The 23,697-nt window shown below is 36.6% G+C and overlaps 4 protein-coding genes across 5 annotated transcripts in view; 3 read left to right on the top strand and 1 right to left on the bottom strand.

Annotated features, from left to right (window-relative positions):
- Window positions 1-2,430, bottom strand: part of chpf2 (chondroitin polymerizing factor 2) — an 11,380-nt gene extending 8,950 nt beyond the window's left edge. For both annotated transcript variants that reach the window (XM_016533323.1, XM_016533322.1), the window contains exon 1: window positions 1,043-2,430. In XM_016533323.1, coding sequence (XP_016388809.1) covers window positions 1,043-1,317 — 275 coding nt within the window. In that variant the 5' untranslated portion in view covers window positions 1,318-2,430. The remainder of the gene's footprint in view (window positions 1-1,042) is intronic.
- Window positions 2,431-3,706: 1,276 nt separating this feature from the next.
- LOC107724404 (ATP-binding cassette sub-family F member 2-like) lies at window positions 3,707-4,840 on the top strand. The gene is made up of 2 exons (XM_016533325.1): window positions 3,707-3,965; window positions 4,674-4,840. The coding sequence occupies exons 1-2, from the start codon at window positions 3,725-3,727 to the stop codon at window positions 4,760-4,762; spliced, it is 330 nt and encodes a 109-aa protein (XP_016388811.1). The 5' UTR covers window positions 3,707-3,724; the 3' UTR covers window positions 4,763-4,840.
- An 817-nt stretch (window positions 4,841-5,657) lies between these two features.
- Window positions 5,658-13,704, top strand: LOC107724385 (ATP-binding cassette sub-family F member 2-like). Its single transcript, XM_016533294.1, is given in 11 exon segments — window positions 5,658-5,866; window positions 6,203-6,298; window positions 6,522-6,624; window positions 7,240-7,335; window positions 7,479-7,598; window positions 9,423-9,512; window positions 10,158-10,268; window positions 10,386-10,448; window positions 10,697-10,825; window positions 12,075-12,278; window positions 13,092-13,704. Coding segments are annotated over 11 exon segments (1,338 nt in total). The 3' UTR covers window positions 13,209-13,704.
- A 5,162-nt stretch (window positions 13,705-18,866) lies between these two features.
- Window positions 18,867-23,697, top strand: part of prkdc (protein kinase, DNA-activated, catalytic subunit) — a 37,728-nt gene continuing 32,897 nt past the window's right edge. The window contains exons 1-15 of the mRNA XM_016533310.1: window positions 18,867-19,140; window positions 19,473-19,549; window positions 19,653-19,757; window positions 19,887-19,961; window positions 20,166-20,274; window positions 20,458-20,570; window positions 20,647-20,746; window positions 20,831-20,886; window positions 20,993-21,023; window positions 21,111-21,268; window positions 21,386-21,532; window positions 21,669-21,833; window positions 22,144-22,312; window positions 22,400-22,449; window positions 22,538-22,672. Of these exons, the coding sequence (XP_016388796.1) occupies window positions 18,978-19,140; window positions 19,473-19,549; window positions 19,653-19,757; window positions 19,887-19,961; window positions 20,166-20,274; window positions 20,458-20,570; window positions 20,647-20,746; window positions 20,831-20,886; window positions 20,993-21,023; window positions 21,111-21,268; window positions 21,386-21,532; window positions 21,669-21,833; window positions 22,144-22,312; window positions 22,400-22,449; window positions 22,538-22,672 (1,653 nt within the window). The 5' untranslated portion in view covers window positions 18,867-18,977. The remainder of the gene's footprint in view (window positions 19,141-19,472; window positions 19,550-19,652; window positions 19,758-19,886; window positions 19,962-20,165; window positions 20,275-20,457; window positions 20,571-20,646; window positions 20,747-20,830; window positions 20,887-20,992; window positions 21,024-21,110; window positions 21,269-21,385; window positions 21,533-21,668; window positions 21,834-22,143; window positions 22,313-22,399; window positions 22,450-22,537; window positions 22,673-23,697) is intronic.

The raw sequence follows: 23,697 nt of genomic DNA, 5'->3' as shown, positions 1-23,697 counted from the left end.
CCGGCTTTCTCAAGCCAACTTAAAGTTTGTCTTGACGAACTTTTTTATCTAGTTATTAATACAATTCAATTTGTTATTGGTAATCTGACGGTAATGAAAATGGCAGTGTGCTCAACTCAAAAGTTTTATTAAAACAGTTTAAAGGATTAGTTCACTTCCAGAACAGTGGAGGGTGAGTAAATGATGACAGAATTTTCATTCTGGAAGTGATCTACTCCTTTAAGTCTCTAATAGAAGTCAAAACATGACATGTAAAAGTTAAAGACAATTGTGGAGATCAGCTGATGAACATGATTTCTGTTTACATGTCCAATTATTAATATCCAAAATCATTTTGTAATACATTATATTTCATTATTAATAATGCCCTTCTGTTTATGCAAAGTTGTTTTGTAATTTAAATTGATGCCAATACACGTGTATTTTTTAGCTGTTAAGCTTAAAATGAATAAACGGGCACTGTCTTATTATTTTAATGTTAAGTAATTTACAAGAAGATGCAACACAAACAGTTACTAATGTTTCAGTCCCAGTTTACAGAAGTGAGACTAAGATTTCCAAACACAAGTTTAACTGTTCATCATCTAAACCTCTCGTGGGGCACCGGCATGGCTGCTCTGCATATGCAGCCATGGGTGTTTTTATGAGAGGAATAATAAGATATTCTATGTCTGCGGCTTCACAAAGTGGTGAAGAATTCAGCTGTAAGAAAAGCACAGAGGCAAGGTGAAAAATACTCGGCTGAGACCTTACTAACTGACTGCCAAGTCAAACCAACCCCACTCACAAGTCACATTTCAATACTGGCTACTAATAACAAAGGTCATGGCTGATTTAATATAATTGTAAATACTTTTAAATCTTTATAGCTCATTGCAATTTTATATTATGGCCTTCTGTTTTTAAATCCTGAGATCTTGTCAGATCTTGTCTCATTTTTTTTTATAATTTATATATAACAACTAAAAGACCAACCATTTCTAACTGAGATTTCAGTCCTTTCATATAAGAAATGAAGCCAAACTGATATCCAGGGACTCACCTGAGTACTTTCTTGTGTGGTTTGTTGGGGTCCTTGTGATAGGGCACAATGCGAGGCTGGAAGTCCTCATTCCCATCCCCATCTTGACCATCCTGGACATCCCTGATATGACCACTGTGTATGAGTCTCCCATTGCCCAGTTCATCTCCACAAGCCTCATCGGTCTCCCCCTGCGTCCAGGACACCATCAGGAGGCTGAGGCTGCAGCCCAAAGAGAGGCCCAGGATGAGAGGCAGAGCAGGCCGGAAAACAGCCAGGAAAGAAGACAGGCGCATGCTGGAGCAATCAATGGATGTCAAGTCTCGATAGGTGCCCTTAGAGAGCAGTTCAAGTAACAGCGTTTACAGATCAACAGTCTCGTTTACAGATGATCACAGTAGAGGCATTTGACAGGGATTCTGTAAAGGTAAGTATTTAAATTCCTGACACCATGCATGCAATCTTAACATGACCGGTGAAGACTTCAAAATCAGATTAATGGACGACGAAGATGTCAAGGTAAGCAGTGAAAAGCCAAAACAAAAGGAGGAGCGACAGCAACCAATCTGACCTGCCTCTTCACACACAGTCAGATGACTAACGTCAGGACATATGGGTCTGATTTAACATCCAAACACGCAAAACCGAGACACTACCACTCCCTCCGCATAAATTAGTCCACTTTGATCTAGCCAGACATCCTCCTGCACGCAATATGCGCGAGCTGCATGTATGAACACATTATCTGAGAAATAAATTTACATTATTAGATGAGAAATCATCTCCAATGGTGATGCACAAAGGGTTAGATCGCTAACCAGTCGGCACCATTTGAAGCCAACCAGCATGCAACGTTCAAGCACAGCTGACCGAGAACTGAAACATGATAAAGTTCAGGATATCAGGGTATAATAGCCATTTTGTGGTCCGAAAGACAACTAATGATAAATTACATTCAATAAAAAGTCCTCCACTGTCTGGCGTAACGTTAGCTTCGTAGCTGCTTTGCTTGCACAGTGAAGCTGAGCAACATTAGCACCACCAGCGATATTTCCCCCAAAACACAGTATATAATCCGCCGAGACTGCGCTCACGTCAGATGAATCCCTGCGTCTCTTCTGAGGATTCGATGAAATATACAAAAACAATCGCGAAATGACTTTCTTGGCTTTGCTGTGAATGTCTCTAGCATCGTCGATCACGTATCAAATCTACCTACGGATGTGCTCCAGAGGAAGATGTGACTCGATGCGTTAAAAGGTTAAAACAGACCCAAGGAAACAAGCAGCGTGCGCACAAGAGTTCCACGTATACACGAGTCCTGCTCCGAGTCTGACAGCGAGCTGTTCACCCCGAGCCCGTTACCCCATCAGCCAGGAATGACAAGCTCTGGCCATCAAATGTCAAAGAAGCGAGGGGGCAGTGACTCGGTGAGTAATGTAAAATAATAGCTACAAAATAAATGAAAAGAAAAAACAACAACAACAAAATAACTGCATAACAATTACATCTGGTCCTCATAAGGTGTCTTCAAAACATTCTTCAGGGAAAGTAAAATAGCAAATTTAATTGTATTTATTTAAAAGAAAAGAATAAAAAATCTATGTTTTAGAAATGATGACATTTGAAGCAGATTTTTAGTAATGTAATGAGTAGACAAACAGATGCTAGACTGAAACCAATTTCCTGTTACCAGAAATCTTATAGTTGTTTGGCATAGTTGTATTGCTTTAAGTATGACCCATTGACTGTTTATTTCTGAATCAAGTTCATCTGCCTTTTTGCAATGTATTTCAACAAATTGCTTTAGGTAAAAGACTTTGATGTGGGCAATAATGAGACCTCTCTCCTCTTCACAAAGATGAATGAGATACAATAAAACACAAACAGAAAATACTGAAGTCATGATGCAATGCAAAATATCTTCTTTGATACAATACATATACAATATGTATGTTTTTTGTCTGCTTTTATTGTCCTCATTTGTAAGTCGCTTTGGATAAAAGCGTCTGCTAAATGACTAAATGTAAATGCTTTTAGGCCTACTCCTAGTTTCAAAAGGTCTCAAATAGATTTTAAAAAAATCAAACTTCTAAATCTAAAAGGAGATAGTTTTAATTCGGTTATCATTTACTCAAAAGATATAATTAAATTGAATGGTGAATGATACTGTCATTTTCGCTTACATCTCATTTTTGTGTTTCACAAAAGAAAGGAAAAGAGCTGGTTCTGTGATTAAAGATTGACAAAATATTATTTTGGGGTCAATGTATTGTAATTCTACATCCCTGCATGCACATGAAACCCTTTATTGTTGTAGTTTTATACTATTGCAATGTTTGGTACTACATATTGCTTAAAAATTAAAAATATATATTTTAAAATGCATTGTCCACGAGTAGGCTACTGCTGTTTGCTGTGTTGTTGCATATTTATCAATTAAGAAACTAGTACCTTACCACTGCCATACTCCTTAGTAACATCCTTCATTCAGTACACGATAAGCAGTTTTTATTACTACGCAGTTAACCATGCATTGGTCAGCACGTGAAGCTTGGCTCATCTGACCAGCAGGCGGTGATCTGCTCTTCACCAAATACGGTCAGTGGTGCGCGAGCCGCCGACAGTTCACACTCACAAGTCAGACAAATTTACCAGCAAACATACCTGTAGCTTTAGCTATGATGCATCATTTACTTTTCTATGTCGCATCATTCACTTTTCCCTTTAGACGTTGCTGCTCTGACTAAGGAGCTGGATGAGTTTGAGATGCGTAAGATGGAGGCGCGGGCAGTGACGGGCGTCTTGGCCTCCCACCCCAACGGCACTGATGTTCACATCAGCAGTCTGTCACTCACCTTTCATGGCCAAGAGTTACTGAGTGACACAAGCCTGGAGCTCAACTCCGGCCGGCGCTACGGTCTCATTGGCCTCAATGGCACAGGTATGCACATAGACCTGAGTCTAAAAGTTCATATGATTTGTGGTATTTATGGTATTTACAATAGCTTATTAATTAACATAAAAAATCTTTTGAACAAATAAAACCATTTTCAGATTATTTGGAACATTTTGTAAAATGCAAAAAAAACTAGTATCTGTAATTTGTTAATTTTGTTTAACCTTTATTTAACTGACAAAGGTTTAGAGAAAAGATCTCCAATATAACATCAACTTAATATTATTTTGTAAATATAAATTAATTTTGATTTTAATGACTACAATGCACTCCAAAAAAGTTGGGACAGAGGTGTTACATCACCTTTCCTTGTAATCACACTTTTTAATTGCTTCTGAACTGAGGATACTAAATACAGCAGTTTTACTAGAGGACTTTTTGACCAATACAAGAATTCACCTGCTCAACAGTCAGTGGGCAGCGTGGTTATCTTATTCTTCTCTTCATAGGGCTGGGCGATATTGCCAAAAACATAACAATATTTTTTCCATATGATGCAATATTGATATTTATCACAATATTAATTTACTATTAACAGGGAAGGAAATACTTTCCACATGTTTGTTAGACCTTGAGAATGAATGCAAAGATAACTGGTTGGCTCATAATTAAACTCCACAGAGCTACCTTTTAGTTAAGTGCCCCGTGAAGTCTGTTTTATTTTCCCCTAAATTCTGTTTTCCATTTTATTTTATTTTTCTGGATTCTGTGTTTTTGTCACAAACGAGACTCCCGCTGTGCCTCCCGCTCACCACCAGAGGGAGCTCTCTCCCGAGTTTTGAACTTCAATCCAGACTACACACATACACACACACACAGACACACACACACACACGCTCACATACCTGGCTCTGATTGCTCCTGCACCTCTCTCTCATTAGTGGACTATTTAAACAGCTCTCAGACTCTCCCTCGTTGCGAAGTCTTGTATTGCCCCGGTGTACATTTCTGAGTGTTTCTTTCCGTGTCTGGCCTCTTTGTGTATTAACTTGGACTGTTTCTCTCCTTCTGATTGCCAGCCGCCTGCCCCCGAACTCTTGCTATTGTTTCATTGACTACTGATTGTTTGCTGCCTGCCCCGACCCTTTGCACGTCCCTGGATAACGATTTGGCTTTTCTCCTCTGTTGTGTTTGCTGGTGTTTGACCTTGCCTGTTGACTACGATTTCAATAAAGCTGCAGATGGATCCTCACTCTGTTGACGCCTCGTTACAGTTTTATGGTTCATTACAAATTTATCATAAATTGTTTCAAATTAAATGAATTAATAAAACTTTAATAATTTAATCAATCTTTTAAAATGTAAGGAAATGAAATCAATGAATCTACAACAAATAAATTATTATAAATTAAATATCAATTAATAAAAAAATACAAATTAATGAAAAATACTTTGGTTGTATTATTTTTCTTAAAAATATTATTATTATTATTATTATTACTTGAGAGTTGCATTTTAGTGTACAATAGTAATATATTTCTGTCATAATTTCTTCAAGTTAAACCGGCTTTTATTTTGACAAGTTGTCATCAGGTTTTTGCTATACTAATCTGCAAGTTGACAAACCTGGTAATTCATGTCTTATTATTGGTTACACATACTATAAAATGCTATTAATGTTATTAATCAAATGTAAATTTGATTTAACAAGTAGCACAGCACTTAATCAAGTACAACATGTCCCATTTTCTCTATTCTTTTCTCTTTACTGCAGCAGAGTGTGAGAAGCTGATGGAGATTTATGAGCGCTTGGAAGAGTTGGACGCAGACAAAGCTGAAGTTCGAGCCTCACGAACCCTCTTTGGACTGGGTTTCACACCTGCTATGCAGCAAAAAAAACTGAAAGATTTCAGTGGAGGCTGGAGGATGCGTGTGTCCCTTGCCAGGTTTGAAAATTACATTTAAATGTTTATTCTGTGTCAGTACAAAATATTTATTATTTACTTGTAGAAATAGTGTTGAAAAATGTTAAAAAGTCTTGCTGTGTAATGCAGTTTGTTGTTAGTTTTGTTAAAACATTTTAAACATTAGCATTTTCATAGTTCCTTATATATATATATATATATGTTATAATACCACTCATTTCGTGGATTTTATTGGTTATCCTCACATAATGAATGGACCAAAATCCAAATGAGACCAAAAGTTATAATTTATCAATTTAATACAAACACAATAATAAATGTTCATAATATTACCTTTTTCTAATTTCCCTCTTTCAGAGCCCTGTTCATAAAGCCCTTTATGCTGTTGTTAGATGAACCTACTAACCACCTGGATTTGGATGCCTGTGTGTGGCTGGAAGAAGAACTTAAGTCGTGAGCACTGTCTTCAGTGTTTATTAGATTAGACCAGTAATCAAATGAGATGGAAATTGTCATGCACAGAAACACAACTAAATGTCAAAGAGTTTCATGTAACACAAATGCGTAGGAATTGTAGTTTAAGTCGACAAACAATAATCTTTTTTAAAACAAGGAATTGTCGATACGATTCTTATAGTTAACAGATTTTTTATTATTAAATTTTTTTTTCTTTCAGTTTTAAGCGAATTCTTGTACTCATCTCACATTCTCAAGACTTTCTCAATGGTGTCTGCACAAACATCATTCATCTCCACCAGAGGAAGCTCAAGTACTACACTGCGAGTCCTGTAGCACAATGTTCAGTTTTTTTTTTTTTTTGTGTGACTATAATGTTATAGGCAGAGAATCTGTTGAAAGCAGTGAGGGATAGTTCACCCAAAATGAAAAAGAAAAAAAAAATTCTGTCATCATTTACTCTCCCTCATGTTGCTCCAAACCTGTATGATCTTTACGTCTGTTTTTTTTGTTTGTTTTTTTTGTCGATACAATGGAAATCGAAATATCTTTTATGTTCCAAAAGTCATATAGGTTTGGAGCGACATGAGGGTGATGATAAAAATTATGACAGAGGTATGATGTGTAATGTCATAGCTTTGAAAATGTGCAAGTACATCCAACTCACAGAAGTTGTATGCAAAAGCTTTGTTATCCTTAAAAAAATCAGTACTATTGCCTTTAATAGGAGACCTGATCCTGAGGCTCCTCTTGTGCTCTTCCTGGTCTAGCCTTAAAAGGCCTGAAATATGATGCTTTTATTACTGTTGCTAATTATGAACTGTTGCTGATCCTGAGTCTGGTTTATTAGCACACTCATCACATACAGTATATTAAAGGAACAAAGGTATGAGAGTGGTAACAGTGTATGCTGTATGTAATGAAAATTTGTTTTTTAGGGTAACTACGATCAGTATGTGAAGACCAGGGAGGAGCTGGAGGAAAACCAGATGAAGCGGTACAACTGGGAGCAGGACCAGATAGCTCATATGAAGGTGAAACAATGTAGCCTTGTGGCATTATTGCTCTTTTTAAATTTTATTTTTTGTTTCATAGCTCTTGTTCTGCACTGCTGCTGTTCACCATATGTGTGTCATTGCAAAAATAATGTCATAATTATTCCCCTCATCTCCTGTAGAACTATATTGCCCGTTTTGGTCACGGCTCTGCAAAGCTAGCTCGCCAGGCTCAGAGCAAAGAAAAAACACTGCAGAAAATGATGGCCTCTGGCCTAACAGCTCGTGTGGTGAACGACAAGGTTTGTCACACAAATACTCATTAACACACACTCTGCAGCTGGTCAGTGGGACATTTTTGTGTTTCTGCATGTCATTTTCTCTTGCCCAAGACCTGTTATCATCATGAAGCATCAGTTGAGAATTGCTAAATCACTTTGTTGAATTGACCAATGCCATGACCAAGACAAAAGAGGTGAATAGTGAGAACCATGTAAACCAGAAAAACAGATTGACACAGGTTTGGTGGTTTGGTTAAAAAAATACATTTCTTTTACAATGGTTGTCTGTAATGTCTTCAACAGGAAGTTGCTGGTTTTACTAAAGCTGGGCTCAGACTACAGAAGTTTTAACCCTAAGCGATTATGGAATCTGGTTGCAGCACACACATAAGGAGAATCTTCGAAGATTTTCTTCCCTCAAATCTTAAACATGTACACACTTTGCATCACGTTACCAGATAATCTGGGCTGAACATCGGAACCAACCGAGGTCCTCAACAAGATTTTCTTCTCTGATTCTTGGGAGGAGAAAATCAGGGAGAAATTGGTCTAAAACTCCTGTAGTGTGAGTCCGGCTGAAGCAGACATTTGCTGTAGTAACTATAAACATCTTAAAGGGATAGTTCACCCAAAAAATGAACATTCTGTCATTAATTACTCACCCTCATGTTGTTCCAAACCCGTAAGACCTTCGGAGACTGACATGGAAGACAAGAAATTGTTGAATGAAGTCGCTATTTTTGTTTTCTTTGTGCACAAAAAGTATTCTCATAGCTTCATAACAGTACGGTTGAACCACTGATGTCACATGAACTATTTTACCGATGTCCTTACTACCTTTCTGGGCCATTTCAGTTGCGTTGCTGTCTATGCAGGATCAGAACCCAGGTAAAAATAAAGTATACTTGAATGCACTAAAAAAATACTGACAAGCAAGTACATGTGTAGTACATTCTTATTTGTTTGTGCTATATAAAATTGTAAAAGTTATAAACTATAAATACTCTAAAAGTTTTTTTTTGGCAAACGTTAAATGTGTACTAAAATTCACAATTTAACAGAAAGTATACTTTTAGCAAAGTACTTAAAGTGCTATATTTTTTAATGTGGAAAAAGTGCTACTAATGGCACAAATAGCGTACTTGATTGTATTATTTAAAGACACCATTGACATGTAGTTAAGTATATCATATAAAGGGAATATTAACAGTTACAAAACATTTGAAATGAATTATTTAATGTATAAAAATATGTGGGCTATTCTACTATTAATAAATCATTAGCTCATCCATGAACATGATTTCTGCCCGAGTCCCGTCGGATTGCATCGGCTGTGGGGATGAAGACGGCAACTCCCATGATTCCACACTCAGTCACAGCGTCATCAAACCACGCCTTTGTTTATTTTGAATATGCGCCCTCTAGTGGCGAAAATTACATATTGTGCCTTTAAAAGCAAATTTTAGTTCTTCATGGTGTCTCAAAATAGCACAGTTGAGTACACTTAGATGTTCTTAAGATTATATTAAGAAATACATAATAATTTGTTTTTGTATATTAAGTTCAAAATTAGTGCGTGAAAATAGAGCACTTTAAGTACATTATGGAAGTGCACTGAAATAACGTGTATTTTAGTGCACTTTTTTGCCTGGGAAAGCTCTCGGATTTCATCAAAAATATCTTAAATTGTGTTCCGAAGATGAATGAAGGTCTAATGGGTTTGAAACAACATGAGGGTGAGTAATTAATGACAGAATCTTCATTTTAGGGTGGGCTATCCCTTGGGCTCTAGGTGCCACTGTCAGATGTTTATCAGAGAGTTTTAACCACACATTTCTCCTTCAGACTTTGTAGTTTTATTTTCCTCCTTGTGGGAAGATCCCCCCTCCTGTTATCATGGTGCAGAATGTCAGCTTCAGATACTCCAGTGACACAGTGAGTCCACAGCCTTTCAAACAGCCTATCACTGCAGATATCACATTTACACAAAACTGCCTGGTTTGGGATATTCATTTTTGTTTCAGCTCTCTTGTGTTGTCATATGCAGTGATATGTTGTCACATTGTATTGGTCTAAATTAGGTATGCACTGATTTACAGTAGCATCAAAGCATCAAGGGCTGTTTTCACAAAGTGGGGTAACTATAATGATAACTATAAAGTTTTAATAATCAGTTTAGTTTTGCAAGATTAGTCAAGACCACGCCACAAGTATAATATAACAGTAACAGCTATAACAATACTATAATAATAATAGGAATTATATAATTTTGAATCATTTTCAGAACGATTTTTTCCAGCTAAAAATAAAAACATTGACAGGCAATTAGAATCCACTTGACTTTAGAGATCAAGCATTTAAAGTGTCAGGCGACAAAACTGCAGTGCGCTTATAATAAACAGAATGTTATTTTCCATCAGTGTAGTTGTCTTTATAGTTATTGTTCTTGGTGTGAACGGGTTTTTAGAGTGGTGAGGTCTTGTAAGCACAGTAGAAAATATAACAGTGGTAAAAGCAAATATTTCATAAAATCATTTGTTTTCTTCTTTTATTTATTTATTTATTTATTTATTATTGCAGCATTTTATTTATAAGAATTTGGAGTTTGGCATTGACCTGGACACAAGAGTTGCACTTGTGGGTCCCAATGGGGCAGGCAAGTCCACACTTCTCAAGCTACTGATGGGAGAGGTCAGTTATGAAAAACAGGCTAATATGATTGGACAGTTAAAGTCTTTTAAAGTTCTGAACAGTGATTCAGTTTTAAAGCCATTGACATTCATTGACCTGTGTTTTTGTCTCTCATAGCTTCTCCCCACAGATGGAATGATAAGAAAGCACTCGCATGTCAAGATTGGCAGGTATCACCAGGGCGTCTTCATAGAAATACAGTCCAGATGATTAGTTGTCTTGCTACTTGTGTTATTCTAACCGTTTTCACAACAGTCATGTTATATATATGTATATATAGAGGAAGAGATGTATGGTCGTTACGGTTCTGAGGCATAAAACTTGTAGTCACATTATTTACACATTTCTTCATAATTTGATTATAAGCATGTTCATTTAAGTTATTGCCAATTGTTTGTAATTGCTCTTGTGTTGTGTTTGTCCTGCAGCATCTGACTGAGCAGCTGGAGCTTGACCTGTCTCCTCTGGAGTACATGATGAAGTGTTTTCCAGAAATCAAAGAGATAGAGGAGATGAGGAAGATCATTGGACGCTACGGTCTGACAGGGAAGCAGCAGGTATGTCTGTGGCTGTGTTTAATGTGTAAGGGTGTTAACATGAGTTCTGCATTATTTTGAAAGCCAGACAATATAGCATACTACGTAAGGGTGGGAGAAAAAATCGATTCTCCGATGCATCGCGATTCTCTCTTCAACGATTCTGAATCGATTCTGAGCATGGTTTTTTCCCGCATATGGCACATGTGTGCACTAGGCTTCATTGCGCAGAATATGCGCTGTGAGACACGTGCACATTGCTTTTCAATTCAATTCAATTCAAGTTTTCACTAGGATCTAGTTGTGGTTTCTTAATAAGAGGCTTAATAACCGCCAGCTTGAATGGTTTTGGGACGTGACCCACACTGCTTGACAGTGTGTGCTTCCACCCGCCGTTATTTCAGTATTTTACTTAAAATATGCTTTCATTTATGCTGTTTGGAATGCAGTATGTATAAGATGCACGAAACTCACGTGAGAGACTTTCACGTGTGCTTCGTGTTTGATGTCCTGAAGCTCGATCGCGGCTGCGGTTAAATGCACTTGCATCTCCTAATACTTTTATACGAAATTGATGAAAACACAGTCCGTTATGTTTTCAGAACAGGACAAAACATCTGATATATCGAAATAGAAATGTGCATTAGTGTGAATCGGTGTGAGTGCAGCCTGTTAAAGCTGCCACTGTCTGTGATCTCATCAGTAATAATCAAACAGCAATAATGCTGAGGAAAAAAGAAAAAACTGTCTGTAAACTTTCGGATAGCCTATTTAAAGAACACTTATTTTTAAAAGAAGTAATTATTTTTAAAAAGTAGCCTGCTTATATAATTTAATTTACAAAAAAATAAATTTGATATAAAATTTATATGAAAATGTAGCCATGTGCAGTAATATTGAAAATTGAGAATGTGACGCATCATGATATTGAGTTGAATCGAATCGTTGACATGATAATCGTAATTGAATTGAATCGTGAAACCAGTGAAGATTCACACCCCTATTTTTAAGATGGCAGTACTGACTTACAGAGATTCCAACTATAAACAAAAAGCATAGAAACTGCAATTTTGGTTAAAATGTAAAGTTGTAAAGATGTATTTGCACAGCAGAAGAATTAATTAGGAAAAAATGTAGATCAGGAATCGTTTTGGAATCGGATCGTGACTCCCAGAATCGGTATTGGATCGTGAAGTGCCTAAAGATTCCCACCCCTAGTACTACTGTACTTGCTTAGGGTTTTTTTAACGGTCATATCCCCCTCTAACAGGTCAGTCCCATCAGGAACTTGTCAGATGGCCAGAAGTGTCCGGTGTGTTTCGCCTGGCTTGCGTGGCAGAATCCGCACATGCTGTTTCTGGATGAGCCAACTAATCACTTGGACATTGAGACAATAGATGCTCTGGCTGAAGCCATCAATGAGTTTGAGGGAGGAATGATGCTAGTTAGCCACGACTTCAGACTTATTCAGCAGGTATATATTCAAAGCTAGTAAATATATCATACAGTCTTGTTTGTTTTCACATTTGACTAGGGGGCTGTTTACACCTGGTCACTTCATGCGTTTTGTCTGATAGGATAGCTATCCGATCGTGAAAAGACCAGGTCTAAATGCCCTCCGAAACGCATTCGAGACGGATATAAATCGCTCAAACCACTTCAGGAGGTGGTCTGGGACGCATTCCAGACGAAACTGGACAAGTGTAAATGCATCTGGTTGTTGAAACCACATATGCAAATTTTACTCCTCCCAAAATGTTAAAATAATAAACGTGTGAGAGCGTGTTATAGGCTTTATGACATTATAGTCAGATATGACTGCGCTAATGCAACACGCATCGTAGTGGACGAGTAGCTGAGCATCTCTTCAGCAAGTCGACGCGCAAACTGCCGCGAATGAAACAAAGTAATTCGCAGACGCGCAACACACAATCATCTTCATTAAAGTAGTAAGACAAACTTATCTTTCCAGTGCTGATGGAAAGATAAGCTCTCCTATTGTGGTCTTTGATCTTGAAATGAGCTGATTAATAAAATGCAGCGCTTATCTTTTGATTTCGTTGGCGTGAACTCCGTTAAATTTAAATATAGCACGGGAATTGAAGATCGGATTTATATCCGTTTTGCGACAACACATTTATGTGGCCAAGTGTAAATGGAAACGTTTTAACTAATCAGATACAGTAGATATCTGATCAGTGAAAACGCATGAAATGACCAGGTGTAAACAGGCCCTAGATGTCTGTGATCTGGATTGTGTGATGATGACTTTTCCATCTCATTCTAGGTGGCTCAGGAAATTTGGGTGTGTGAAAAGCAGACCATCACCAAATGGAACGGGGACATTTTGGCTTACAAGGAGCACTTGAAATCAAAAATTGACAAACAGACTCATGATATATAAAAACCCATGAGCAGGACAGACAAACATTTCCACCATGGATTGATTACCCTCCTCTCTTTCCCAGGAATTTTAGGACAATGAACCCCAATTTCCCAGCTGTTGATGTGGATTGCATTCCATTGTACTGTCATCTAGGAGTGTTGACAACTTCCTCAAGGGCAATCGTTAAAGCGTTCCCTGGTCTTATATCTCTTAATGTACCTCTCAGATTTCCCAGCATCAGCACATCTGTTTTATTTAAAACTGTAAAGGCAGTAATGATTTATTGGAATAAATAGATTCAATTATGTTGGTGTAGAACAGTAGAACATCAAAGTATGCAGAAAACAATTTTCAGAATATCCCACATCAAATCATAACATACAGTATTCATACCAAAATAATGAATGTAGACACATAAAATACCATTTTAAACTAAACAGTGTAATCTGTCAATAATGCATCCATGTGAATACACTATACCGACGAATACACACTTGGAACAACAAAGGGTGCTGCTGGAGGACTTACCTTTGTTACCCCCTAATTTAACTGTTAGTGCAAGAGGAGCTCACATTAGGCAAAACTGTGTTGTGGTCATTTTTAAATAGTTTCTCACAGTAGCCTACATGTAAATATGCAAATACACAAACATGTTCATGTTTCACAATGAGGTACATTTATCAGTTCTAGTGAACAGCATATATATCAAGTCATGCAGGTTCCAGTGGTTGAGAAATGTTCCGGCCCACACTGTGTGTATTTCGGGGACACTTTTTCTTTCTTTTATAGTGTCCTTGTTACACATTAATATACTTACTATGGTAACAAGAGTAAATTATGCATAATTACATGCAATAATCCTAAACAAAACTCTAATCCCGTAATAAGTGTGTGTGGTTAATTAATAATACTCAGTACAATTACACCGTAACAAGGATGCTGTGAAATAAAGTGCAACCGATTTTCTTCGCTAAATCTGATAAGACCCTCCTTCTAGGAACATCCTCCCCGTTTAGGCAGGTAAACGTGCAGATGTTCAACTGTCTCCAGTCTTGTGGTTGCACATCTGCATCTCTTGTCTCTCTATCTTTCTATAGCACTCAGTCTGTTTCCCTTTAAGGTTCATTTCTTAGTTTATACTGTGTAAAAGGAGTGTGGGGTGTTTGATTGGGAGGGTGATTTGTATTATCCTCCATGTACAACCTCACATCCACACAAACTGCAATGTCTACACTGGCTTTGCCAAAGCTTTTAGACTATATGTTTGGGATTCAGTGAGATGAAAACTGTATGAGCAGCACCAAGTGACTTATTCCTACCCTGAGATACAGTTGAGAGCACTTTGACATGTGCTCTCAATACATGTACATTGTTTTATAAGAGCATATCTAAAAATATGTTCTTATAAAACAAAAACATGCAACATATTTGTCCTTGGGCACATACTTTATTTTCACTGTAATGCAGTAAATAAATTGGACTATATTAGATTAAATCTTAATGGCTACAAGATAAATATTGCTTCCACACCTTGCAGAAGCAGATGTCTCTAGTATTGATTTACTTCCATCTTTTAACAATTAAGGCAACCAAAAATTTGACAGGAGTCAAAATCCTCTTAATTCTCATCCTTGTACAAGGAGCCATGTGTCATATGAATGATTCATGGGTAAGATGACCACCTACACATAGCAATATTATACAAAAATTATCTTCCTCTTGAGCTGCAATACAGTGTAGCTTACTTGCAACAGAGATGACAGAATATTAGAGAGTTAAATTAACATGAATGTATTGCAACTTGGTGTTTTTTAAATCAAAATGGTTTGCTCACTGATTTTGCCTCTTGGATATTTATGGTTTTGAGTACTAAATATATTTAAGTTTTTTTTTTTTGGTAATCTGATTGCTTAATAATGTAAATCTTTGATGAATGAATACAATCTGCACTCTTGCTCTTGCAGATATTTGAGATAAGACGTATAGTTTTGATACTCTTACATTATCTACATCCACAGTTGGCAGTCAGATTAATAAATATATGAACTTGGATCCAAGAGTTTGCAGACTGAATGAATACAGTTCCATTTCTCTACACTTTTTACCACATTCTAAAGCCGGAACACAGCTTTGATTTCTGTTTTAATTAGCCATCTGGGATAACAACAGGTCAAGTCTGGTGATGAAGCCCCAGTTCAGATGGAGGAGTCATTCATCACAGGACCTAATATAATGCAGGTAATACTAATACATATAATTCTACTTGTTGGCAAAAGATCCTTACTTCAACATTTTTCAAATAAACATTCTAAAAACAAATTATGAACATAATTCAGTGCACCAAACATGTTCATTCTTTTTATCCTAAATGGTGAACAATACTATACAAAATAAGTTGTACTTGATAATATATAGTGAATATATAGTGATCATTAAACGGAAGTGTCTCTTTCATTTGCAACATTTTTCTTATCAGGAACATGCACATTTTGTCATTATTGCAAATGCACATGACTTTATAACAAGGTTCAGTATAAATATTGCTGTGTAACTTCCTCCTCACTCTCAGAAGCAAATAGCTCTAGTGTTTAGGCTCTAGTTATCCTGGTGCAATGAAGCAAAAATCAACCCTACATTTGACTGGAGGCAAAGTTTTACTTATTTTCATCTTTATACAAGGAGCCTTGACGAATAAGAGATGATAACTTTACTTGCAATATTAATATTGCCATATTAGTAATATAGTAAAATAGCATTACATTTTATATAAATTTTTCTCATGAGGTGCAACTAAACTGTAATTTACTTAATTGAGGTACAAATATAATATTATTAAGCATTATACCATTCCTTCTTTAAGTCATGTTAAATAATGATTAGCAGATCTGTTTTCTTTTGTTTCTCTCAGTTTGCTGAGAGTCAAACAAAACATGACAAATGTTTATGAAAATGAACTTAGTAGTAATGCTCCTTATTAAACATGTTTATGTTTAAGATTTTTTTTCTTGCTCTTTTTTCCTCTCAGTTTCCTGGATCCCATATGTTGGCATTTCATGATGAGGGATTGAGGGGTTTTAAGTTTCATGAGGTGATGTCCCTACTGTGTCCAGCCATGTCAGATAATGTCATACCCTTTAGATCATTTATTTGAAATGATTTTACTTGAAATTTTTATTTCAAGATTTTTTGAGTAAATGTTTGATCCAGGCTACTGTGTTCTGAGTTGTAAAGCAGAACACAGCATTTGATTTCTCTGCTTTAATTATTAGCCATTGGTGGAAATGGATCTGTCAGGATCTGGATCCGGTGATGACACAGCTGTGGAGAAGTCATTCGTCTCAGGATATGAAAGACTAAAGCAGGCAATTCTCAGTTTTCAATTCTCTCTCTCCACTTATTATCATCTAAACAAATACATTTGAGGTCAAATAATTTGTGTGTATTATTTTTTTCTGAAGTTGTTCGCAAGAAAGAGCCAAGACGATTGGAGCCAAGATGACTAGAAGAACTTGTGGACCAATTTTCTCACTGCCTGTCTCTATTAAACATTTTTGTTTTTATCTTGGAATCATTGTTAGCCGTACTATTAAATTTTGTAGAATTAAGTAATGAATTAAAATGTTAGATGCAAACAAAAAACATATTCAATAAAAAAAAAAATCAAATGATATTCATTGTTTCATTTCTAAAATAAAAATAAAAAAAAGTAAAAAATGACAATGTCATTTTTTCTGAAGGCTATTTGTGTAATTATACAGGAAATATTAAGAATACGCATGCATCTGGGATTATTAGAAACATTTTTGTTTTTATCTTGGAATCATTGTTAGCCGTACTATTAAATTTTGTAGAATTAAGTAATGAATTAAAATGTTAGATGCAAACAAAAAACATATTAAATAAAAAAAAAAATCAAATGATATTCATTGTTTCATTTCTAAAATAAATAAAAAAAAGTAAAAAATGACAACGTCATTTTTTCTGAAGGCTATTTGTGTAATTATACAGGAAATATTAAGAATACGCATGCATCTGGGATTATTAACAAAAACAGATTTGAATACAGTGCACAATAAATATAACCATAACCCATATATAAGATCACGGTTGTACTGTTTATCATGCGTTATCTTGCTCGGGTGACTGTGAATGCTTGGAAATAATAGACTATTTCACTACCTTTAGTCCATTCACTCCAAACTTTCTCACATCTTTTCATGGACCAACATCTACTGCAGACTATTGGAGAATTTGAGTATTTACATGAGTAGTAATAAGGGCTACAGGCTGGTCAGTGCAAATTCTTTGGCTTTTTACTATATGTCAGTTAACATAGTTTTATTTGTGTGTTTTGTTGAATTTAATGTTAATTTAACCAGCATTTAAGTCATTATCTTAACTGCCTCGAAATACATGCTCTTAAGCAATCAGATGTTTTATACTGAAACCCACTCTGTAACTCTACTGTAAAACCAGCTCCTACTGAGTAATGTCTTTGCATTAACCATCCCTATAAATAATTAATTTGTTATATCAGCAGTCTTATTATTAAGTTTAATCTTATGAACAATTTCAAATCTTCACCTTTACCAAATTCTTTATCATACACTTTCATTCTTGATCATATACTGCCCCTTTTTGTCTCAGAATGTAAATATGTCCCTCTGGTGATAGATAGACAGATTGATGGGGTTTCTACCAATCCAACTAACAAGAATAATAAATACAAAACAAAATCCATAGATAGGGCTAAGTATAGTTATTTTTTGCACTGAAGTGTAGGGTGAGGTAGGGTTATTTTTTTGCACTGTAGAGAGTATACCAGGGGTTACCAAACCTGATCCTGGAGGGACGGTGTTCGGCAGAGTTTAGCTCCAACTTGCCTCAACACAAAGCCTGTGTCCCAATGCGCATACTCTCCATCCTAAATTCTATGTGATATTAGTAATTTTCAATACTATTTAGGGAAGATATGGATAGTATGCACATTGGGACGCAGGGACAGTTTCAAGTATACCTAGTAAGACCTTGATTAGCTGCTTCAGGTGTGTTTAATTAGGGTTGGAACTAAACTCTGAAGGACCGAGTCTGGTGACCCCTGGAATATAGAGTTAGGTCGAGTTATTTTTTTTTTCACTGTACATATTACAGTTCTAGGTGGGATTATTTTTGTACTGATAGTATAGTATAGGGTTAAGTAAGCTTATTTTTTCATTGTAGATAGTACAGGGTTATGTAGGGTTATTTTTTGCACTAATAGTATGGGGTAAGGTAGGATTATTTTTGCACTATAGACACTATAAGGTTAAGAAGGGTTTTTTATGCACTGTAGATAGTATAGAGTTAAAGTACAGGGTTTAGAGTTTTCCAGCATTAGCAGTACTAGCTTGGCAAGGCTTCCCTAAAGCTTAGAATAGAGCCAAATAAAGCAAGGCTGCCATTGTCACTTGCTAGTTATGTGTTGGGCCCAAATGATGTCCACTGGTTTGCCCAAGAGCTTCAAAACAATTCTGCACCGTGTACAGATAGATGTAGAGTTATTACTCTGAGGAAGAATATTCTGCAGAAGCAGCACGGCGGGAACAGAATCTGATGGCGAGCAAACAGCGTCATCAAGCGGTTACATGAGTTATTGTTCTTCCGGAGTGACGTGCGGTTCAAGCAGGAAGTGAGCGCGTTCACGAGTTTGTGTTGTTCTGTTTTGCCGCCTTGACGCAAACTCACTTGATTTACAGAAGCTCTTTGTCAACTTTTATTCGTTTCTGATGTAAGCAACAGAGACAAATTATGTCTTCTGATACTTCCACTGTTGGAGGGATCCAGGGTTATCTCCTAAAGCTTCATTCATTCCTTGGAGACACAGAGAGCAGGAATGCTGCTATAGTCTGCCATGACATTATTGGAGACTTGGGGCAGGAATGCATGATAACTAAGAATGAGAATGAACTGGGTAAGAACTTCTTCATGCAAAAAGCATTGCGTTGTGTTTATGCAAAATATAATTATTATTCATTACTTTTATGCATAGTTAAGCAAAATAAGATTACAGGGGCGCATGTTATCTCGGTTCATTTATTATCTAGGATGGGCTGCTGCATGCACATAAACTCGTATAAAGATGTAACCTAAAGTAAAAATCACCTTTTAGCTGAAAATAACAGCGCTGTCCTTCACCACAAAAAAAGTGTGCATATAAAATCACCATTGATGTATATAGGTATGTATGTGCATACAGTAAACAGTAAAGTTGATCTTGAAATATCAATATGAATATATTTTCAGTTTTACAGACGTCTTTGCTTTTTGCAAAGGAAGAGGGATTGCTTAGCTTTCTCCGGAAGTCTCTCTCTAATGAAATGGTAAGAGGTATTTACAGGCAAATTCTAGTAATGATATATGGTAAATCTTCCTGACATAATACACATTTATTATAAAGTTATTAAAAAAAAGGTTTCTCCACAGCTGCGGGATACAAGAGTGGACATTCTACATTTTTTAGGGACATTTCTGGAGAGAATCTCAGTCACTGTCCGAGGATGGGAGAAGAACTATGCAGTCGAACTTAAGGTACAGTACATTAAAACAGTAGTTGGCAGATTTCTTTCTGGTTTGGTGTCACGTTTTAATGTGCCATTTAAAGGTTGACTAAAATTACATATCACATTTGTAACTAACTTATTTTCTCTGCATGGATAGGACATTTGTATTGTTGTCTACACAAAGGACAAAGCTGCAAAGTGCCGAAACCCTGCTTTAGATCTTCTAATCAAAGTAAGTTCTGTTGATCTACCGTGTGCTGTAACTTGCACTTGAGACTTAACTTAGACTTGTAGCCAATTGACTTAAGGTCTGCAAGGAGAAAGATTTTCTTTAAATGCCATTATACCTTTGACTTGGAGACAGAGAACCTGTGCTAATGACATATTTTGATATTTACAGACAAATAGTGTTAACACATCCCACAAATCTCTCTAGATACTGTATCTCACAAAAGTCTCCAGCATCACCCAGGATCTCAAAGTTGGTGATATGTTCAACAAATTTTACGGAGAGTTATCTCAGAAGAGTAAGATACCTGATACAGGCAAGTTGAGGCTAATTATTGTCTTATTTAATTTTCTGTTATAGCAAAAATATGTTGCCGTTGTCATTAGTCATTTTAACAAGACTAATGTTATGATGTATTTTTAGTTGCATGTCAGAATACAAACAAAAACGCTAGCACATACTGTATGCGTTGTTGAAATACAAAATTCTCTACCAACAGTACTGGGTTGCATTTATGAACTTCTCGGAGTGCTTGGTGAAGTGCACCCCAGTGAGATGGTCAACAACTCTGACAAACTCTACAAGGCCTACCTGGGTGAACTGAAAGGACAGGTAAAGACGTCCTATCCGCATATGGAAAAGTGATCTTATATGTATGTATAGAAGTGCTAAAATCAATGGTTTTCAGATGACATCTACTACAAAGGAACCAAAACTTCCTGTTGTTGCTGGATGCCTGAAAGGAATCACAGCTCTGATGGTGAACTTCACCAAATCAATGGAAGAAGGTGGGCATGTGTAGATTTACTGTCCTGAACTGGTCTTATCCTACTGTTACTGAATGAATATGCTCACTGCTTTTCTTTAAACAGACCCAGTTACGTCAAAAGAAATATTTGATTATGCGCTGAAGGCAATCTGTCCACAGGTAGGATTAATAAATGTTGTTAGTTTACCCTTTTTGTGTAGTACATGTCACATTTTCTGTTCAGGGCTCCCAAATACATACATTTCTTCCTTCTTTGCATCTCTAGACTGATATGAAACGATATGCAGTCATCTTTGGTGAGTGGAATTTGATATCGTCATGTGATTTTATGCAGTGCATCCCATGTTTAGCTTATTCATTGTTTTTTTTTTTACTCTTGACAGCCGGTCTCAAACTGTTTGCTAAGCATTCCAGCCAGTTCGGCAGTTGTCTCATGGATCATTATATGTCTATCTTTGATGTTATGTCCAAACTTTGTGGACATATAAATGCAGAGCTGAAAAAGAGTAGTTACACAGCACTAGAGTCTTTCCTAAAACAGGTATTTTCTGTTTATTGATTATTCAATGTATAAATGTTTTCTTTTCTCTTTTTTTGCGGGATGTTTAACTTGGTTATGATGACATCTTGTCAAACTTTTCCTCTCACTGTCGTAAAGGTGGCCACTCTTGTGGCAGAGAACACTGAGTTGCACAAGAGCAAGCTGAAGTACTTCATGCAGAAGTTCTGTGCTATCATCAGGACCATGGAATCCACTAATAGAGAACTGTCCATTGCTATCAGAGGATATGGCCTGTTTGCTGCAGTTTGTACATTTTAACAGAATAGTAACAATAGTCTATAATCAATGTCTCTCAGGAAGTCAAATTATATTGCACTATTCTAGTTTTTTCTATTTTGTGTTTCTAGTTTTAAAATTCTCTTTGTTTGTTTGCCTTTAGCCGTGTAAGGTGGTGTGCCCTCAGGATGTAGATCTGATGTATACAGAGCTGATTCAGAGGTGTAAGCAGATGTATCTGACTGAGACTGACCGGGATGATGACAATGTCTACCAGCTGCCAAGCTTCCTCGACTCCATAGCTAGTGTTCTGGTACACCTTGACCGGGTATGATAAATCTCCTTTACTGTGAGCTGTGCAATGCTCGATCTAATCCATTAAAAATGTTGATAAATTGGCTTTTCAAATAAACATTCGGTATGTAGGTCGGTTTTTAGTCCTCTGTTCTATGCTACTACACCTAATAGGTCTGGTCAGCGTTTTAAGACCCCAAAAATTTAGTTTCAAGTGTCTCATATCGTAGAGTCAAATGAATATAGGCAGTTTTTCAGTATTTGTTGCTGTTGCCTTTCTTCTCTCTGTAGTTCACCTGTTTTCACCTAACAGATTCTAATGTAATTTCTGTAACTGGATGCAGATCCCTGAAGTGTACACTCCTGTGCTAGAGCGCCTCCTTGTGGTTCAGATGGACAGCTTCCCTCAGTACAGCCAGAGAATGCAGTATGCCACCTGCCGCTCCATCATCAAGGTGTTTGTTGCCATGGCAGTTCGAGGTCCAGTCCTCTGGAGTTTTACTAGTTCTGTGGGTAAGGATGAAATGGAGGTTAGCTTTGGCTGGTCTGATTCATGGTTAGATTTACTAGTGTTCACACTCTTCATTTCTTCAACAACAGTTCACCAAGGCCTGATCAGAGTGTGCTCTAAGCCAGTTCCTCAGTCAGACGTAAGTGTTTTTGCTGAAATTGTTGATCTTTTTCTTTTCTGTTCATATTGTGATTATCATGATATCATAATAATAATCTGCCCATTAGGAGCAGAACATTCCTTCAGGTGCTTCTCAAACTGAGGAAGACTCCACCCTGGTGCGCTCTGGGAAATGGAAAGTTCCTTCATCTAAGGACTACTTGGACCTCTTTAAGGGGCTTCTGGACTGTGAAAACCTTAAAGTAAGAAATTATTATTGGGTCATTCCGTGTCGAATCAAACAAATTTCAGAAACTTCCCCAGCTCAAATTTTTGATTTTGCTAATATTTTTTTCTAAAGAAAGATAAGCATGTATAGTGATGTAAGCCAAAATATTAAATGTCATGGATGAATATTTACTGAGTAATCCGCTTTTTTGTAGAGGGGGGTCAAAATGGCAATTTTCACCTGAGATTCAGAGGCAAATTACAGGGGGGTAAAATTACTTCAGAAAGATGGCAGCATCATAATGTTACTTTTACCCAGAGATTAGTAGGTTTATTAGTAAAATCTGTTGACTTTAGCAATCTTTGTTGCATTATGTGCCAATGGTGACCGTTCAAAAATGAGGAAAGAGCACTTTTCAAGTTTTTTCTCCAAAGTTTGCAGGCCTGTGACTCAAGAAGTATTAAAGATATCTTAATGCCTTTTTAGATTTTGGGTCTTAACAAACTTTTCTTTTTGGCATCTTAATTTTTAAGGCCCTATATGGTTTGGTTCCAGAGATATTGCGATCTCAATATGGCTCCTGGGGTAAATCGTTAAATTGACCATATGCACGATTACTTCCTGGTTTTAGATAAGCCAGCTCAGTCATTTCCGGTCAACTGTACTGTGCCATAAGGGGAGCGCCCTTTGCTCGGTTTCTCTTCATAATCCATTCACAATTTGGAGAAAAGTTTTGTTTGTCTAAGAGGACCAAACATCCACGTATACCGTTTCAGAAATGACAAACGTGAATAATCCGTTAAATCATGCCACGAGTCATTGCTGTGATTGACAGTGGCAACGGAATGAATCATCTGGCGAGCCGATGTAAAAATAGAGCTTTGCATGAAGTAATTCAGATTAAATTCAGACTAACAAAACTACAGCAGCAACAGGTCTTTGTTGGATATAACTACGATGTAGTTATTATATTAGATCTAAACATTTCAAAATAATGTTGTTATACCAACTTATTTAACTTGTATTTGACTATATAGGTATTTAAATAATTCAGCATTA

Source organism: Sinocyclocheilus rhinocerous, unplaced genomic scaffold (genome assembly GCF_001515625.1).
Source record: "Sinocyclocheilus rhinocerous isolate Xijiao unplaced genomic scaffold, SAMN03320098_v1.1 scaffold245, whole genome shotgun sequence".
In the NCBI taxonomy this organism is placed as follows: Eukaryota; Metazoa; Chordata; class Actinopteri; order Cypriniformes; family Cyprinidae; genus Sinocyclocheilus; species Sinocyclocheilus rhinocerous.
This window is presented reverse-complemented; position numbering and strand designations above follow the sequence as displayed.

What these genes read in the sequence shown, in the direction of transcription:
- LOC107724404 (XM_016533325.1), top strand. Translation starts at nt 3,725, where the DNA reads ATGTCGCATCATTCACTTTTCCCTTTAGACGTTGCTGCTCTGACTAAG. An exon ending in CATTGGCCTCAATGGCACAG is followed by an intron (nt 3,966 to 4,673) that starts GTATGCACATAG and finishes CCATTTTATTTT; the next exon opens with ATTTTTCTGGATTCTGTGTT.